Source organism: Pteropus alecto, unplaced genomic scaffold (genome assembly GCF_000325575.1).
Source record: "Pteropus alecto unplaced genomic scaffold, ASM32557v1 scaffold75, whole genome shotgun sequence".
NCBI classification, from domain to species: Eukaryota; Metazoa; Chordata; class Mammalia; order Chiroptera; family Pteropodidae; genus Pteropus; species Pteropus alecto.
The window spans coordinates 13715151-13734511 of NW_006440638.1; the positions used below are offsets into that span (position 1 = coordinate 13715151).

General features: G+C 47.5%; 1 protein-coding gene across 1 annotated transcript in view; it reads left to right on the forward strand.

Annotated features, from left to right (window-relative positions):
• Window positions 1–19361, forward strand: part of LRIG1 (leucine rich repeats and immunoglobulin like domains 1) — a 109216-nt gene that overhangs the window by 69547 nt on the left and 20308 nt on the right. The window contains exons 4-9 of the mRNA XM_006917487.3: window positions 4447–4584; window positions 6665–6808; window positions 8340–8483; window positions 10829–10972; window positions 13631–13774; window positions 15782–15862. Coding sequence (XP_006917549.1) covers window positions 4447–4584; window positions 6665–6808; window positions 8340–8483; window positions 10829–10972; window positions 13631–13774; window positions 15782–15862 — 795 coding nt within the window. The remainder of the gene's footprint in view (window positions 1–4446; window positions 4585–6664; window positions 6809–8339; window positions 8484–10828; window positions 10973–13630; window positions 13775–15781; window positions 15863–19361) is intronic.

Consider the following 19361-nt stretch of genomic DNA (forward strand, 5'->3'; position numbering starts at 1 on the left):
GGGCGGGGGCCATGGATCTGAGTCTCACTTGCTGCAGGAGTGAGAAGGGGAACATAATCCACTTGGTTGGGGATCCATCAGATCTCTAGCCACCCTGAGTCCTATAGAAGATTTGGTCTGGGATTTGCTTTGAAGCATGGTTCCCCGTGGCTGGGTTTGATATTCTGTAGCTAGAGCAGGCTTGTTTCATTCATGAAGCTAAGAGTGAGAGCTCTGAGTCAGTCCTTTGTTTCTGAAAGAAGAGTCAGGCCTGCTTGTTGACATTGAAACATGGCAGAGGAATAGACAGGGACCAGTCATTCATTAATTTTTTTCATTCTTTTTTCTAGAGCATCTCGTACAAACTAGATCCTGAGCCTGGCTCTGAGGATACAATTATGACTAATAAATAAACAAGAACTTATTGAGCAACTGTCGGGTCACATTAACCTGTGGGACATAGAAACTTTCCATTCTACTTAATAGATGGGGCTCCTCTGAGGTTCACAGCTGTAAGTAGTGTAACTGGGGTTTGAACTTAGGAGAGTATTGCTCATGTCATGTTCTCACAGAACTATGTGCTCAGCTTTACTAAGCCTAAGGAGTTCAGGAAGTGTTTGATCAGGGCTCAAGGCTAGAGCCTTGAGCAGAGAGACCAACTGTAAGGGAGGGATTGGCGTGTGCATCCTTGGAGACTGGGAACAGCTGTGTTTGAGCCCCAACGACCTCTGGAGCCACTGTATGCTAGGTTGTATGTGTGTGGGCGGTGCTACCACAGGGCAATTGGCAAATTCTTTTCTTTTGTTCCCTGATTGAATTCATCTGCTTGCATGATTTTCTTATGCTTCAGTGCTGGTGAGTCTCAAATCTGTGTCCAGACTCAGCCTTTCTGAGTTCACCCATGTTCATTGTTTGTGATTCATTCAACAAATATTTACTGAGCACCTATTATGTGCCTCACACTGTTCCAGTGGTTGGTGACACAGCAGTGGACAAAGCAGACAAACATCTCTGCCCTCATGGAGCCACAACCTGGTGGGAGAGACTATGTTATACTAGAAACAAGGAAAATCCTAGTTATCTTAGACGATAATTACAGCCATTGAGAAAAATAAAGCAGGCAGAGGAGTGGAGAGCGAGAGCGAGAGCGAGAGCGAGAGAGAGAGAGAGAGAGCTGCAACGCAAGCGAGCAGTCCTCAAGAGGTGACATTTGAATAAAGGAGAACGCGAGCGAGCAGTCCTCAAGAGGTGACATTTGAATAAAGATGTTTAAAAAAGTAAGGGCATGAGACCTGTGGGACTCTGGGGAAAGAGCACTCCAAGCAGTGGGAAAGGCAAGTGCAAGGGTCCTGAGGCAGGAGTCTGCCTGCTGTGTCTGAGGGCTAGGGTGGGCAGAGCATGTGAGGTGGAGGAGTAGGAAATGAAGCAACAAGATGGATATGTGGCAGATCATGTGGGCCTTGGATAATATTGTAAGAACTTGGTCCTAAGTGAGACATTGTTTGAGTTTTAGGCAAAGGAGTTCTGTGAACTGACTTGTTTTTTGTTTTTTGTTTTTAAATTGTGGTAAAATACACATAATATAAAAGTTACCATCTTAATCATTTTTAAGTGTATGGTTCAGTAGTTTTAAGTACACTTGTATAGTCTCCATAGCTCTTGCCATCTTGCAAAACTAAAACTCCATACTCATTAAACAACTCATTCCTGTGTATGCAAATATCTCAGATCTGCTTTCAGTTTTTTTGGATATATACACGTAAGTAGAATTGATGGATCATATGGCAATTCTGTTTGATTTTTTTGAGAATCCACCATACCATTTTCTTCAGCGGCTACACCAGGATTTCAGTTTCTCTACATCCTCACCCACACTTGTTATTTCTCTTTTTTTGATAGTAGCCATCCCATGGGTGTGAGGGGGTATCTCATTGCATTTTCCTAATGATCAATGATGTTGAGCATCTTTTCATGTGCTTATTGACCATTTGTATATCTTTTTTGGAAAAGCATCTATTCAAGTCCTTTGCTCGTTTTTTAATGGGATAGTTTGTTTTTTGATGTTGAGTTGTAGGGGTCCTTTATATATTCTATATATTAAATCCTTAAGAGAGACATGATTCGCACATGTTTTCTCCCACTCTGTGGTATGCCTTAACAGTATCTCTTTGGCTCTTGGGTTGGTGATAGACTATACGTGAACAAAGATGGGCAGTGTAGCCTTGTAGCCTGCTAACTTGGTTATCTTATTATTTCCAAACTAGAATATATAGGATCACCATGTGAAGCACCTCCCACTGTTATCTCCAGATTCTGTGGGCCCCCCTCTTACTCTCTTGTGTCTGTCTCTGTGTTGCCACCACCTCTTCATGGACTTCTGTAAGGTGATTCCCTTCTCCTTAGCTTGGCCTATGAGACATTGCCCGATGTGGTCCTGCCTACCCTCCCAGCTCCATGATCTGATCCTGCCTCTGCCCTACTCACCAGCATCAGCATCCTGCCCTCTGGAGCTGGGCCCAGCAACCTCTTCCTGGCAGAATTCAACACTGCTCCCCCTCACTTCCAGCATGTTTCATCCATCCTGCCTTTGTACTTTCATTCTCACGCTCCCTTGTTTCTCATCTCCATGGCTGCCTCTTCTGCTAAGTGGGGAACTCGTTCCAGCATGTGAAAGAGACCTGTTTTCAGCACAGTGCCCTTCCTCCAGGATGGGCCTGGCGCAGAGCAGGGGCCCAGAACATGTTTGATTCAATGAATAAGTAGACTGACAAGAAAGAAGAAGAAAGGTGTAAGATAAAAGACAGACAGAGGAGAGAGAGGCAGTGGGAGAAGTGTTGCGGGGTCGCAGCAGCTGTCCCGTGAGCCCTTCTACTGTGTAGTTTTCTTCTTTGTGCAACTTTAGGCCGATGGTGTCCCTTCTCTTTTTTCAGACCCCCTTTTCCTGGCTCCCTGGCACTGCATTCAGAGTTCCTGGATAAGACTCAACTCTGTTGCCTTTATTTCTTACTCTTTTTTTCCCATACTTTACATAATAAAGGTTTTCTTTTATTTCTTTTTTTCCCTTTCTTTTTCTTTTGGAATCAGAAAACTGAAGAGACTATCTTTCTTAAGAACTTAATAAAGAACTCAAAGGAAATAGCTTTGGGGGGCAGGAGGGGACATGAAGGGAAAAAGTGGTCTTTCTTTCTATGGAGATTTCACTGTGTGTGGAGTTGTGCCCTTGTAAATGGATTTTTGGGTTCAGGGCCTGGGAGAGTTGTGAAAAAAACAAAGGAGTCAATGAGAAGCCCCAGAGCTGCTGGGAAAGAGGGCCTTGTTTATGCTCGTTGGAACTGATTTGGTCAAGTGTTTGTTTAAAAGAGATGCCACTTGGTAAGCGTCGCCTGGCTTACTTGTGTTGTGTTCAAGAATGCTTTGATTGGCCGGAGACCCTGACACTGTTTAGTCAGAAATTGGCCGAGTGAGTGCCTGGAACCCAGAGGCCCAGTGCTGTCACTCAAGAGATACTTACGAATCCGAACGTTGGGATTAGGGCTGCGGTGGTTAGAATGTGCCAGGCAGAGCCAAACCCACACAGAGGCCGTTCCCTCCAGCCTCGGTTAGCGTTTGTTGTCTTTCTCCTGATTAATAAATATTGGTTAGTTGGTTAGACTTTGGCTTTGTCAGAAAGAGGATTAAATAAATAAATCATGGTGGTAAACACTGAACACTTAGGCTAACATCTGCCACACACTTTAGTGTGGTTTCAGGTTGAATCACCCGTATTCCTAAAATAAGGGGTTGTGGCCCCATCTTCCACATGAGGAAACTGAGGAACAAAGTTATCAGGGGCTAGAGTCAGGAGGTTCAGGGGATTTGGTTTGAGTTAGACGCAGCACTGAATTCCTCGTTTCCCTTGTCAGGGTTTTGTCGTCGTCGTCTTTTTTAATGCCTTTTGCTTATCTCCATTCCTGGTACATGGAAGGTGTCAGTAGAATGTGAGGACTACAGTGACATGTGAGGATGGATTAAACCGAACTATGGGCTCTGGTGCCTGCAGTCTTGTAAATGGTGGGGTTGGACTAGGTCCTGAAGATTCGAGATAAGAACTGCATTAGGAGCTGGCTGGTTGCACAGGGCGTATCTAGTGCATTGGTGAGTTCTGAGTTCTGCTCATGCCATGCTGCTCTCTGCACGGTCTAAAATATCTCCCCTGTGTTCTTGACCTTGGAGAGAGCAGCCTAGGCTTAGAACTTGGACAGACTTGTCACAGACAGAGAATTCAGAATTCTATCTAGCATCCATCCACTAGATAATAATTTGATGAAAAGAAGAATGGGAGATCACGGTCTTAAGAGTGTCTCTGCATTTGTAATGTTCTGAAAGAGCAGAACTGCTAGGAAAAAAAATATGTCTAAAACATGTGGTGGGGAAAATAATAGTTGCTTTCAAAGACATGCTTGAGTCACCTCCCTTTGTGTGTTTTAGGCAACACAATAAGATTCGTGGTGTGGAGGGCAGTCAGCTGAAGGCTTATCTGTCCTTGGAAGTGCTGGATCTGAGTTGGAACAATATCACGGAGATCCGGACTGCCTGCTTTCCGCACGGACTGCCCATAAAGGAGCTGTAAGTGCCTCCGCTCTGCCCTCGGCACCCAGGTCTGGTCACAGGATGGACGTTGCCTTCTCTTCTCGGCTGTGGCCTGGCTGAGGCCATGGGGATGGGCACAGAGCTCCTTGGGCTGACCTCAGCAGGGCTGAGGGCGGGGGACCCAGGGCCACTTCTTCTTTGTGCCTGTTTATAGAGCATTTCCAAATCCTGCAGCAGCATTCCGACTTTATAGACGATGAGGAAGCTGAGGCAGGGAGAGATTAAGTATTAGCTTAACAGGTCTGCCACTTGAGAGGAGATCCTAGCCCTCAAACACAGGTCTATTCTGGCTACAAAGCCTGCTTTCTTTCTCATTTACGGGGCTGCCTCCCAGGAAAGGAGAGGAGAGATTAGGGGTAGTTAGAGGAATGACCGTGGGGAAAGACCTCTTCTCAAAGGCTTAACCTGTCAGTGCTTATCTTTCTAGCATCATGAACTATTGAATCACGTCATTTGGTTTATTTGAGGGGGCAGTTACTTTATTCTGTGGGTTCTCAGCACCTTCTAAATTTCCTTGTTAGTCTCTTCTGCTTTTACCTATCTTAATGCCCTATCTTACACCCAATGGATGGTAGACAGGAGAAGAAAGGTAAAACCTATTTAACCCATCGCCTGTAGGTAAGAAAATGTTGCTTTGGGGAAAAAACTAAAAACCTAGTTTAAAGAGACATGTTCAAATGACACGTGAGTTTTCAATCCCTGCACTATAACTGTTCCCAACTAGTTTTAGAGATCATTTGCAAGGCTGGTGTAGGGGTCCTTGTGACCTAACTGTTCAGGGAGGCCAAGCCCTGGCATGCAGATTTTCCAAGACCCCCGAGGAGAGGAGTGGTTTCTTTCTTTGGCTGCATCAAGTCACCAGAATTAGAAACGGAAGGTCTTTGCTTTTGGTAGGCCAGCGCGGCAGTGCTGAGCCCCTCATGAGGGCTTTCCAAAGGTTTCTAGCTGCTACTGGGAACTTCTTTGCTTGCAACAAAGAAACCACCAACTGCTAACCTGAATTGCAGTGACCTTTTCTCTCTGCATGAGAGCAGGAGGGACTTTTTATTTGGCAGATACTGTCGGGTATATCTTCATCACACAGACTGTTCTGCTTTAATCTGAGTGTTAAGAACAAACAGTCCAGCCCCAATTGCAAAGAATCCTCATGTGCTCTCTCCTGGGCCGCTGCCTGATGGCGAGATGGAAAATGTCTTATTCCTTTCCTTTCTCTGTTTAAGAAAATTCTCTTTATTCTTTTTCCTCTTTGTTTACACGACAAAAAATATATTTATTCGAGGAAGGTAGAGGAGATATTAGGGGTAACTTCTCATGGGAATACTATACTGTTCCTTCCTCTTCTGTCTTTTCTCTTTTTTTATTACTTGATATTGTTAATGCACAACAGAATGCACAGATCTTAGCTGTATAGTGTAATGCATTTTGAGGGGAGATGCTCCTTTCACACATAATCAAGTAAGTGGAGATCTCATTGAAATAGCTTGTTTTCTAAAAGGACTCTATGCAAGTCTCTTTAACTAGTGTTTCTTTGAGACATTTAATATTATTACATGAATTGGTTTATGCACATTTATCACATAAGTTGCATAATGAGACCGACTTCAGAATTAAAGGATGTTTCCCCAAATTATGAAATCCACCCTGACCTTGCCTCGCAGTTGACTTTCTGCCTGTTAGGGCTTTTCTCATCCTTGGGCAATGGGTGTTGCGGAATGAATCCTGCACAGGTGGCTCTGGAGGTGACTGGGATGTGGGACTGGCTGGGGTAGAGGTAATTGACTTCCACTCCCACCCTCCTGGGGTTGCCTTCCGGCCATAAGCACAGTGTGCTCTGAAACAGGGCTTCTATCCAGGCCTGACACCTGTATTTCCCTTGCTCCCCCATCCAGAAGTGAAGATGGGATTTGCAGCCTTGGGAGGACAAATGTCTCATTGGAAATCTGTGTCTCTGGGTGTGTTTTAGCTCATTTTCCCAACTTGACTGGGTCAGATGTCTATAACAGAATGAGGAAGGCCTCCTACTGACCACTATATTCTCTCTCCCGAATCATTCCAGCAACCTGGCAAGCAACCGGATCAGCACCTTGGAGTCAGGAGCATTTGATGGTCTGTCACGGTCACTGCTAGTGCTTCGCCTGAGCAAAAACAGGATCACCCAGCTTCCTGTGAAAGCATTCAAGCTACCTAGGTTGACACAACTGTGAGTATGGAAACCTGAACTTTAATTAAGGTTAGGTAAACTTTATAGAGGCCAAATTTCCCCAAGGACCCCATATCAAATGCAACTCCTTCCTCACTCCTCCTTGCTCATACTCTGCATAAACTATCATTAATGACCGTATGGCAACACCTAATAAAAGCAAATTAGAAGCTGGGTCTGGTGCCTGCGAGCTGCCTCAGGTTGCTGGGAAAAGATCCACTGAGGATATATATGCTTGTCCTTGTTGGCACTTTACAGAATGAAATGAGGAATCCTGCTGGTTAGCTGAGCCTAGCTAAGGCTCAGGCTGTGTGGATCGGGTTCCTTATGATCTTAGAGGTTTCTGTGTTTTTTTTTTTTAAGGAACCCATAAAATCTATGTCATGGATGTTAAGGTGTCCAGCACTTCTCGAGCAGTTCGAGAGGAAGTCAGTGTAGCCAGAGGTAGATATAAGCAAAAATGGGCCATTGTCTTCATCTCCTTAGTCTTTTAAGGATTTATTCAGTTTTTTGATGACCCAGGCCAAATGCCCTTCAGAATGGCACAGGGTTTGGATTCAAGAAAACCTCTATTTACCAGAACCTGATGGATTGTTTGTTCTCTACATTTTTGTTTTTTTCTGTATCCTCTTTGTAGCAGAAGAGTGTATCTCAGGAAAATAAGCCGATAATGGAGATTTGGTTTAAATAGAACAAAACAATCATTCAGGGTCAAGTGTGGCAGCAAAATGGGGTGTGCCCAGCGTTCCTCTGCCTGCGCTTCACACACACACCCGGGCTCTACTCTCTTCCCTGGTCTCTTGATGTTCAGGAGGTTTTGTGTGGAGCCAGGGTCATGAGGCACTGCAGAGGTATTTGGGGGAAAACCAAGGACTTTCTGATTAGCCCTCTGTTCCCTGCCCCTTCCCCAAGTGTTAGTAATGGATCCAGCCCACCCAGATTCCTGAAATCTTTTGGTTAACTGAGGTTTTATCACATTGGGGCTGGAAGCCAAATGTGTGTGCTTCGTGGTGTGTCTAGATCCCCTCTTCCCCCCATAGGCAGTAATTTCTCTCTGTAAGTAGAGATCCTATTAAGGCCCTCAAGTGAAAGTATCATTGCCATTTGATACCCAGTGGTTAGATTTTTCCTAGGTTGAGGCATTGATGTGCATTTCTGTTGCTGAGCTAAGAGACAGCTCACCTAAGACGTTCACATCCTGAGTCATACGCACCTCCTCATTGCAGAGTCATGGACATTCTGGGAGGAAATGGAAGTGCTCACTCATTTGGGAGCACAGCGGAACCGGCTTCTGGGGAGCTCTGTGCCTCCTCTTTCATTCATTAGCAGTGGCCCTGTCAACGTCAGTGCCTGCATGGTGGGCAGAAGCTGCCATGAGACACTCGGTGGCCTCCTGCTGCATGGTCAGGCTTCACTAGGACTCTTCACTGGGATTTTTTCTGTTGCCTGGGAAACCCAGCAGTGACTGTGTAGGAATGGTTGTAAGTGGGCTATAAGGGATGCTCTGAACACACCATCTTCATCTCTTTAGGGACCTCAATCGGAATCGGATTCGGCTGATTGAAGGTCTGACATTCCAGGGGCTTGACAGTTTGGAGGTGCTGAAGCTTCAGCGAAACAACATCAGCAAGCTGACGGATGGGGCCTTCTGGGGCCTGTCCAAGATGCATGTGCTGTAAGTGTGGGGCTGGGTTTGGGGCGGGGCCCTGGCTTTGCTTGGGTGCTGGGGACTTGCGTATGGTCTGTTTGCGTCATACATACGTGTGTTTATTCAGCCCCCTCCCTTGAAGAATCATTTAAGACTTCAGCTGAAGCCAGCTCCCGCTGCCCTTTGGGACTTCAGCTGGTCCTAACTCATTGTTTGGGGACTTTGCCAGATGAAAAAGTGTTTTCCTCTCAGGTTAGGAAAATCTCTTGGCAGGGGTGTGAGGTAGTGGATTCAGGCAAGTAAGTTGGTTAGTGAAGATGGCAGAGGGAGCCATTTTGCTGGGGCCGCCCTCCCCTCCTCATTTCCTCTCCCCGACTCCCGCCTCCTTCGTGGACTGCGGAGCAGGCTCCCTTCCCACATCCTCTCTCCTCTCCCACACACTACAGGAAGTTCCCTCTCTCCTGTTTTGGGGTTGACAGACTTTCTTGATGTGCAGGTGGGCCAAAAATGTATAGTTCTTCCTGGGAGATTTATTTATGTTTGGTGAGCTAATCAAGCCACTCGGTGCAGATGTTCCACTTCTATCAAGGGAGAGCTCTCTCCCAGCCAGATGTAGACAGTCGCAGAACTTGCCTGCCTGCCAGAGTAAAACAACGAAAAAATACAGAAGAGGGCAGGAAAGGCAGTTACTGATCTTTTCTTTTTAAACATTTAAATTTGTTTATTGTTAATCAAAGTAACATATACTCATAGATGAATAAAATCAGATTATAAAGAAAAGCAGTCATTGCCCACCCTTCCCACCCGCCATTCCCTCCTTTCCGCTGGTTCCACTCCCAAGATGCAGTCACTTCTCGTTTCTCTTTTTGTGTTTTCCTGTTTGTAGTTTTGCTGGTGGTTACTTTCAAATTAATACACTAAGACCACTCTCTTGATTTGTCAAGTCGAGATTTCTTGCTTTATGGTCAATGATTTAACTTGTTCATGACACCCTCCCCACTCCCTTTCAGTCTCTACAAGTTATGTCATTATGTTTATGTCTTATATTAGTACCTTTGCAACGGAAACAAAAAAACGAAAATTCTAGGTCCTGTTTTATCAACTTACTGTGCTTTGTCTCAGCATCCACGCATGTGTACACACGCATACACACACTTTGTGAAGTGAGGGCGTTAGCACTGCAGTTTTGCTTTTTTCTCTTTGTTGTCCACCTGTCATTGGCTGTAACTCTGTTTTTACATATTCAAGGACACTTTTACTTGACATCCTTAAACTTTAATTTTGGACTGTGAAATCTAGGTGGTCGTGTGATGGGTCGGCTGAGATTAAAAGAGAACTCTCAGAAAGAGAATGGAGTTAGCACGTACCATATGGTTTTTATGTTGAACACATTCATACAAATTGGGAGTGATGAGCTGTCTTAGAGGTTATTTACAAATTTCATGCTTGCTTTTTGAGTGGAGGCAGAGAGTGAGATGATAACAGTGAAACATGGTTACCCACAACCTTTGTAATACCAAATGTGGGGCAGCATTCAAATGAGTAACTTTTACTGAGGAGGTCAGTTACATGGGGCGGAGCCATCCCTGGCCAGTTGCACAGTGTCGAGAAGTTTACTTAATAAACTTGGTGGAAGCTAAAGTTCTCAACACTGTGCTGAAACGCTGATATGCATTTTTGTATTTCCTTATAACAGCCCTACGAAGTTGATAGTCTTGAATATCTTCATTTTCTAGATGTTCGGGCTCCGAGTGGCAAAACTGGGTTTTAAAACCCCAATCTCTTCTTGGTGGGGAAAAAAAAAAATCTGACCCCAGAGCTAAAGCCGTGTCATTTGGTACAGTGGCCCAGAGCCCAGACTTGGTTGGCCAAACCTGACTTTGAATTCTAGCCCCTCATTACTTGCTAATCTGTGGGATCTTAGACAAGTTACCTAGCTTCTTCTCTCAGCCTCAGTTTCCTCATCTGCAAAATGGGGATGAGAATGAGATCTGCCTCCTATTCCCTCTTTCTCTTCCTTTCATGGGCTCTGCCCTGTGCTAGGATCTCTTCTGTCCATTTGTGTGCCTGGTTCACCTGTGCTCAGCCTAAAAGGTCACTTCTAGGAAGCTTCCTCTTGGCCTCTGAAATCTCTAAGTTGGCCTGGACACTCACCACCATCTGTTTTGGTTTGCATATCTTCTCCCGTCCCCTATGCACACATACACGTGTGCACGTGTGCTCACACACACACATTTCATGAGCTATTGTTAGGTCTTTGGTGCTAACCAGTGTCCAGTCCAAAGTGGCTGCTCACTTGCTGTCTGTGCAGTGGATGAATGAGTACCACAGGCGACATCCCATCTTCACCCTGCATGCCGCTGTCATTGCAGGCACCTGGAGTCCAACAGCCTGGTGGAAGTGAACAGTGGCTCGCTCTATGGCCTCACGGCCCTGCATCAGCTTCACCTCAGCAACAACTCCATCTCCCGCATTAACCGTGACGGCTGGAGCTTCTGCCAGAAGCTGCATGAGTTGTAAGTGTCCCCGGCTTTACCATGTGCCAGTTAGAGACACTCCCTGTATGTGACCCCTCCAGAGCCCAGGAAGCTCTAGGTCTGGCACGTCTCGAAGCATCGTGGACTTAGGAGGGCTCAAGTGGAGAGGGTGCTCAGAAGCAGGCAGTGGCCTGTTTGAGGGAAGACAGAGCCCAGCCACCAGGCCCAGAGCAGGATCCTAGGATTCAGCAGACCTCAGTGATTTGAGCTTGACTCCTGCCTGATCCCCCCTCTGTGTCCCCTGCAGTGGTAGCCCCAGGACACTATAAGGAGCCTTTGCCCCAAGGCCTTCTTAACAGAGGTAGAGTGCTCTGTTAAAGGGCGAGCTACAGAAGTGCTCTCCTTGCAGCTGTTTTGAGAGCTATTGTATGTTAATGGCTATGACAAGTAACATGGGCTTCTTTAATAAAGGGTTATTTGGGCTCAAACACAGAAAGGACAGTGACGCTGAGAGCAAGAGGCGACACACTGATGGGTGGAAGAATTTACACATCCTTGTAGTTTCTGCCTTCCTTTCCTTAGACAGGTTGCCCCGGCACTCGCTCCTCCCCTTCCCCAGGTAGCCGTGCCCTGGCCTAGTAGGGAGGCTCCTGTGCTGATGTGACTGTGCTTACACTTCACTTGAGGATGGACAACGCCATCTTTCCTTTGGGAGACTCCCAGACACAGGGCTCCCAGGCCGGGACTGGGAACTCCTAAGATGGTGCCCAAGGTTCCTGAAACTGGTAGGGACAGACTCTCTCTGGGAGGGGCTGGCTTGGGCTATTTGCCGTGTCAGGGTGGTATTGAAAGTGGTATTGAAAGTGGTATTGCCTGGGACTCAATGGGCATACTCATGTGCCTTTGTTTCTGTCCCATGCTTATGAGGGTCATGCTTTTGGAGGAAAAAAAGTGGGCTCTCACTGTGTTTATCTCAGTTTAATATGTTCAGGGTTTCTCAATTCTAGTTTATCGAGTGTTTTTTTTTTTTAAAGAGGGTTTGGGTAGATTTTCTTTTTTTCTAGGCTTGACTGTAGGAAAAGATTCACCCACTGAAACAAATGATTGCTGAGTGCCTAGCCTCTGTCTTTCTTGTCTCTCTCTTGACCTCACCAGACAAACTTAGTGGGACGTTGAAACTTAATGTTGAGTCTTATAACTGGTGTTTTTATCTGTGCTTCTGTGTTCTCCCCTTTCTGAATCCCTTCCTTTTATACACCCCACTCAGACCTGGAGTTTATATTTCAGCGAATCCATCATTCCTTAAAGCAGAAATCAATAGTCCTGCCTCTATCTTTTTGCTCACTTTCCTTGGATTCTGTGTGTGTACATGTGTTAACCTTCTTTGGATTTAGCTTCCGGACCCTTCACAACAGTGCAGTTGCTGTGGTAGTGGATGGCTTCCAATAGGCTCTTTGCTTAGGCCATGACCACACTAGGGAACCCCCAGGACAGTTTTCTGTTGTCCAGGCCTGGGAGCCACGGGAAAGCAAGAGGGGTCTTCTAAGTCCCCCAGACCTGACTAACGGGTAAGGTGAAGGGCAGTCCTCTGAGTCACTGGTGTTGATATGGCGGTGGTGAAGGGCATGGTTTCTGGGCCCCTCTGGCGGGTGGGCAGTGCGAGACTGTCTTCTGTGCCCTTTAGAAGGGGCAGAGAAGGTCACAGACGTGTGCCCTCATCAGCCTAGCAGTTTGCCTGACACCCAGGTAACCTCGGAGCCAGATTTAGGACTGCTTTCCAGTGTGTTCCTCACCCCTCCTTTAAGCTAAATTCTTTAATTGCAGGTGAGGATGTAATTTTGATCTCCTGCCAGGTCTTTGCAACTGACAGGCACTATGACTTATTTCTCCAGGAGGGAAAGAATGTTATTCCCTGCTGCCTTTAAAAACTCATTAATCTTCTCCAAATTTATTTTCCATATTCCTGCCCCAGACCAGATGTCCCATTTTTCAATGATAGATGACTAACATGCCAAGTAACCAACCCAGGGCCGTGTTGGGGGGCAGGAGGTGTGCTGAGAGCAAGGAAGGTTTGATTCTCACACTCAGGGAAGGTGTGTGATTTGGGGACATGTTTCCTGTCCTGCTTGCAGTAGGGGGATCATACTTAGAGGCTGTCTCTGGTGGCGGGGACAAGGAAGTCTAGGTGGGAGCAACTGGTCCGTCCCACAGAAAGGTTAGGCACAAAGTTCTACGAAGCCTTGTTCCAGGTTGTGGCTAGTGGTGCCCTCTGCTGGCCAATGTCAGGAGTCTAACTGGGCTTTCCTGCTCACTGTGAGAACCCGCTGGGGTCCTGTCCAGTCTCAGGCCACTGCCGTGAGAAATCCTTCATAGCCTGGATCAGGAATGGCCATGAGCACCAACATAAAAGGGTTGGACCCTTGAGGGTTCTTAAGTTTAAGACTCCCATGTAGTCCTCACAGTTTAACACACATCCTGGTCTCCAGGACCTCCACAAACATTCCAGGAGTCAGACTATATGGGTGGTAGACCCTGACGGATTTCTAGCCGCCCAACCACTTTTGGCCTCGGGATTTTCGTGGCGGTATTCCCTTCCCACTGAGACCTGGCTGCATGTGGCTTGATGTTCAGGAGAGGAGAGAGGAGGGCAACCCTGTGACCTTATGGTGACATTTGCTTCCCTCTCCCCTTCCTCAGGATTCTGTCCTTCAACAATCTCACCCGGCTGGATGAGGAGAGCCTGGCCGACCTGAGTAGCTTGAGCATTCTGCGCCTCAGCCATAATTCCATCAGCCACATCGCGGAAGGCGCCTTCAAGGGACTCAAAAACCTGCGCGTCTTGTATGTCTTCCGGTGTGGGGTTGACAGATTGAAGGGGCCCCCAGCTGGGAGGGCAGGTCAGAGCAAACCAACTGCTTCATTGACTTCCCTTCTCATTGGCTGTGAGTCAGAACTGGATCCAGAGCTGACCTGTTATGTGTGCTAATTCTCGCAGTCACGTTCGGGATCCTGGGGTCCTGTTCCTGGGAAAAGCCTCCCTGGGCCAAGCGCTGGAGCAGCCTCCAGGACAGTGGCCCTGGGGTCAGTCTTTCCAGTCTCGAGTCTTCCTCCCTCTGCGACTTCCATTTTTAAGTCCAGGATATTTTCTGTGTGAACCAAGGGAATGCTGAGGCTCGTCTCTCGGGGTAACGTTTGCACTTCTCCAGCATACCCTGTGTCCAGGAAGCCCCATTTCCAAGAGAGGTAATCAGGGAATCCTGTGTTTTCCCTTGCGCCTCACTAGGGGTCATTTAACAAAATGTAGGCGATAATGTCATTTCCCTCTAAGTTCCTGTTATGGGTGGAGTTGCACGAAGTTGCTGCAGGGTGCTTTCTTCGGGGGGTCTTAAAATTTTTCAGTTGTTGGCTTCAGAGAAATTGCAGGCAGTTATTGGCATAAAGCTCCCAAAGAGGAGTGTATAGTTTTAACAGTGGTAGGAGTTCTGAGCCCTCCTTCCCAGGCATGCCCCACTACAGAGAGAGGGCCTGTCCCATTGGAAGAGGGAAGGAGGCCTTTGCACTTGCACCTGGTGGAGAGGGCAGGGTAGGCTTTAATCCTGAGCCCTTGAAGAGTGCGAAAGAGCCCGGATGCCAGGCTCTTCAAGCTGAGGTCAGCCTTCGAGCCCTTGCAAGGCCTGAATAACAAGGCAGGGAGCGTTCAGACTGAGCGGGCCAGAAAGAAAAGTTTTGGCAGCCAGGCTGGGAGCAAGGCAGCAGGCACACAAAGCCACAGCTCTGGGTCCCCAGTTTTTCAGTATAAAGATAATAGGGAGGAACCCATTAAAAGAAGTCCCTTCCAGCAGCAGAATCTCAGCTCTTTGAGCTTCCTGCTATAAAATAAAGGTCAGAGCAAGCATTTCACTTTGCGGTTAGAACTCCCTCCCCGTTGGCAACTTTGATTCCTTCCAGAGGCTCTCATGGGAGTCAAGCGAAGCATCCCTTTCTGTTCCTGGCCCATATCTGCAAGGGCTTGGAAGAGGAAGGTGTAGGAACCAAGAACCTTGTGGAAAGTTGGAGAGGGCTGACTGTGTAGCAGAATGGGGGCCTAGCGCCAGGTGGGACTTCTCGCCTGGCGCTGTGACCTGCCCTTAGAAGCTGAGGGAGGAAGCTGAGTCATTGGCCTTGTGATTTGCATTGTTGGAGGAGACTGGGCTGAAAATGTTGGCCTTATCCTCCTATCCTGGCAAATGGGTCACAAGTCTGACTCGGCACCCAGATGTCGTCCCTGGCTTGGAGTCAGGGCCTGTGTAGGCCCTGCGAAAAATGTAGGCTCCAGGTTTCAAACCCACTTGCCAGCATGGAGGTGGCCTCTGGGAGGGCCCCATGCTGGAGCTTCTTTCATCACCATCCTTTTCCTCCAGGTTCCCTTTGCAATTTCTTGGTCAAGTCCAGAAAAGGGGCTCTGGTTGGTATGAGAGCAGATGGGAACCTTACAGAATCTATCTGGCTGATTTTCAGTGCTAGTGGCCAGATGTCTGCTTTTTTAGGGGTGGAATACAAACCAGGCTTTCCTGTGGCCTGTCTGCACCCCCGTCTTTCTCCCAGGGCTCAGCCATAGCTGACTGGGAAGCTGCTTGCTCAAAAGGTGGGTCAGCTTTGTGGGTAGGCTGAGAAAGCCAGGCCACACTGCAAGGTGTGCTAATTTGGGCTTCCCATGGCTCAGCGTGCACTTCCCTTGATGGTACAGCACAGCTGGGCAGCTAGAATACACCTAGAGGGGACAGATTGGGTGTCATTCTGTTCTCTCAACTTATGTTGAAGAAAGAGTTGAGAACTCAGACTGGATGGTGAGCTCTGTCTTCTCCCCAGGGATCTGGACCATAACGAGATTTCGGGCACAATAGAGGACACCAGTGGTGCCTTCACTGGGCTTGACAGCCTCAGCAAGCTGTGAGTATGTCTTGTTTGAAGTTCTGAGGGACTTATGCATGTGAAGGCATTTCTTGGCTCCCCCCCCATACCTCCTTTGTTCTGGGCCAAGCCAGAGGAGAGCTGGCTCGCATTTATCTTCTTTTGTTTGGGAAGAAAACTCTGAATAAGAGAGAGGGAGACTTCCCGACTTCTCTCTTTCCAGTAGTCTCATCACCGCCCTGGGCATTAGTTTTTTGGGGCCAAAGAAAGACCTGGTGTCTGGAGGCCTGCTGGATCTTCTCTCCCACTTAATTCATGACTGACTTGAAAACAGCCAGTTTTTTTATAATTCTTTGTACAGCGGAGTGTTACTCAATTTCTAGAAATTGTGTGAGCTCTCTAAAGCTGAGTAACTCTTGAAGGTTTTGAGTCTTTGGTCAGTATTTTTGTTGTTGATCATAATGTTAAACAGAAACAGTCATTTACCAAAGATAATATAGTAGCTATTTTTTATTCAAGGTTTCTGATGTTTTTGTTTTATTTTTTTAAGCTCCTAGCACTTTCCAGTTATATTGTGAGGTGCGTGTATATATCTAACAGTCTCATGAGGGCAGGCTCTATTATGCAGCTTTTTTGTAGTTGAGGAAACAGAGCTGAAGGAGTTTTGCCCAAGACCACACAAGCTGATAGGTGCAGGGGCAGCATCTGCCTATCTGGTCCTAAAGCCTGGGTTGCATGTCCCTTGTCCCATCCTCTCTCTCTGCATCCCACCAGCACTTTCTGCAGATGCTACCAAAGGAACATACAAGAGTGGGGATTGGAACAATTATTACTGTTTACTAGCCTCTGAGAAGGAGGGTTTGAAGGAGGACAAGACACAGAAGACAGTCACCACTCCATTTCCCCAAGCCTGTCCCTGACAACAAGCCATGTAGAATGTAAAGTAAATATTTTGAAAGCAGCAGTGTAGTATGAGGCCTTAGGAAAGCCTGTGGTAGGGAGAGTCTTTTAATGTTTCTGATTTGTTTTGAAAAGTGGGGTTTTTCACACCTTTTATACTCAGAGAGTTCTGAGTAAGAAGAAGCTATTTGGGCTCTCTGAGGATTGTGTCTCTTCTTGAGCGTTCTGTATTCTGACAGCATGTCAGAAATGCCTGTCAGTCTTTCTTTTTCTTCCCTAAAAAAAAAAATACTCTCTCCTCCCTCACCTCCTGGCCCCTTTACCCAGGATAGCACAGTGGGGTGAGGCAGAAGGAACGCACTCACCTGAAGAGATGGGAGTTTGGCTCCTGGGGCAGAGGGCACCTGGGCAGCCATTCAGCACACTCCTCCCTGTGTGATGCCTCAGCCATAACTAATAGATGGGTGAGGGTGGGGACAGTGGATGGTGCCATTGCATCTTTGCGGGGCATGTCCCTTCAGTGGAACTTGGAGCCATTCTTGGGTGTCATGGCTTCAAGGAGGCTCTTCTTCCCCATGTGAGGTAGGCTGGCCCTCGGGGGTGCCAGGACTTTTACATAAACCACGCTGTGTTCGCAGCCTGATGTCACCTTCCTAATTGCCTGCTGTCGGTTCCCTTGTGTTTTTTCCACTTCAGCCTCCTGGATTAGGTTCCACAGTTCTATTAAAGTCCCAAGAAGTTAGCATGAGCCCAAGTGTTCCTCAGTTGTGCTGTGCTGTTTGACGTGGGTGCCCCAGAAGCAGTGAGTTCCATACTGACCTGGGACTGAGACTCCAGAGAACTTGTTAAAATGCAGGGTCTCTAGCCCTCCCACCCAGTCCCACTGATCAGAATCTTGGGGCTGGAGGCTTTGTATCTGTTTCCAAAAAAAAAAAAAAAAAAATGGAGAAATGCACATAGTTAGGGGAAGTTGGTACAATAACAGTTCATTCCTTTGTATGATTAAATATATGCAGTTATTTAAATGGGATGATATCATGAGTATGTTGCAAAAAAAAGGAAGAATTTTCTTCCTCTTGGATTAAGAAAAAAAGGTGATGCCTATGATTTGGATTCCCAATCGTCTGGCCAGGTTGGGGAATGGGAAGTGGATAGAGGCAGAGATGAAATAAGACTGACATGATTGGATGGTGGTTGCAGCTGTATGTGAGGTTCATGACACTCTTCGTCTGCCTGTGATGGTGTATGAAATCTTCCATGTTAAAAGGGGAGAAGGAGAGTAAATGCTTTCCTGTGATCCTGGTGCATAGTCCATAGTGGTTAAAAGCCACTATGCGTGGCATATGGAAGATGTTGAGTAAACATTGTGAAAGGAAAGAAGGAAGGGAAGGGAAAGGAGGGAGAAAAGGAGGGAAAAGAAGGGTCAGGGAAGGGAAGAAGGAAGGAACCAGTGCTGCTTTGACCTTCTGCCCACTCAGTCTCCTCAGAGCATAGCCTGGACGCTCTCTGGCATCGCCATGGCTGGGAGACTTGGCCATGACACCATCTGAGTGCCCTGTTGGCAAGTCTGTTGGGATCCATTAGCAGTGGGGAGCATGTTAGCACAGAGAAGGGCTGCCCCTCTAGAGCTGTTGTGTCTCATGTACTTATTCAGCCTCTGGGGCTGCAGTCAGCGCTCTGAGTCCCTGTGACCTACTGCAGGCCTGCCTTTGAAGCACTTGGGTGGTGTCAGGGGTTTACCTCAGAATGGGAAGGCAGAAACGAAACCCTCTCTGGCCTTCACTCAGTTATGCCAGGACTTAGGGTCCTTTCTGCCATGCAAGAGGCCAGACCTAAATTAAAATGTTTTCCAAGAAAAGAGCAAGTGAGCAGCAGAGCTATAAAAGGCTTCTGTCTCTGAAGATTGGGTGGATGTGGCCCTGCCTTACGTTTTGCAGCTGCTGAGCACAGCCATTTTGGATAGTTGTTCAAACTGAAGTTTCCTGGCAAGACGAAAATGCTCCTAGATTCTCGCAGGTTCTTTTCTCCGTAGTTGGCCTTTGATTATTACACTGATCTATCCCGTGGCCCCCCTTTCCGAATGTTTATGGAACACCTGCTGGGGGCCTGCACAGCGTCACAAGGCACGAAGAGGGAAGGGCGTATGCAGCATAAACTAGGGGCAGAGAGGAGCGTTGAGTCACTTGTGTACAGTGGACGATGCAAGCTCCTACCCCATGGTTCCAGCTCTCTCCATGGCATTCCTTGGGAAAGGGGGTTGAATTACACAGAGTGGTGTGTGTGACAGGGAGTGTTGGGGGCAATATGCAGAACTTGGTTTTGGGACTAAGCCCCTCGATTTCCGTGGGGCGGAGTGGGCCTAGGTAGGCGCTGTCCTCCAGCGGGGGAGTAGTTGCCCCTCCTGTCTTCTCAGTGGTATTCGTTGTTGAGAGGTGGGGAAGGGCTACTCCCAGTCAGTGCCAGCACCACCTTCGCACCCCGCCCCCCAGGACCTGCAGGATTGCTTTAGCAAGAGCCCAGAGACCTTTGGGAGACTTTGGCTGGGCTGGCTGGGAGACGTGTGAGAGGATTTGATAGGTGACTCTCCAGAGTCAGTGTCCGCTTTGAGTTGGTGCAGGCAGCTCGGGCCAACCGGCCC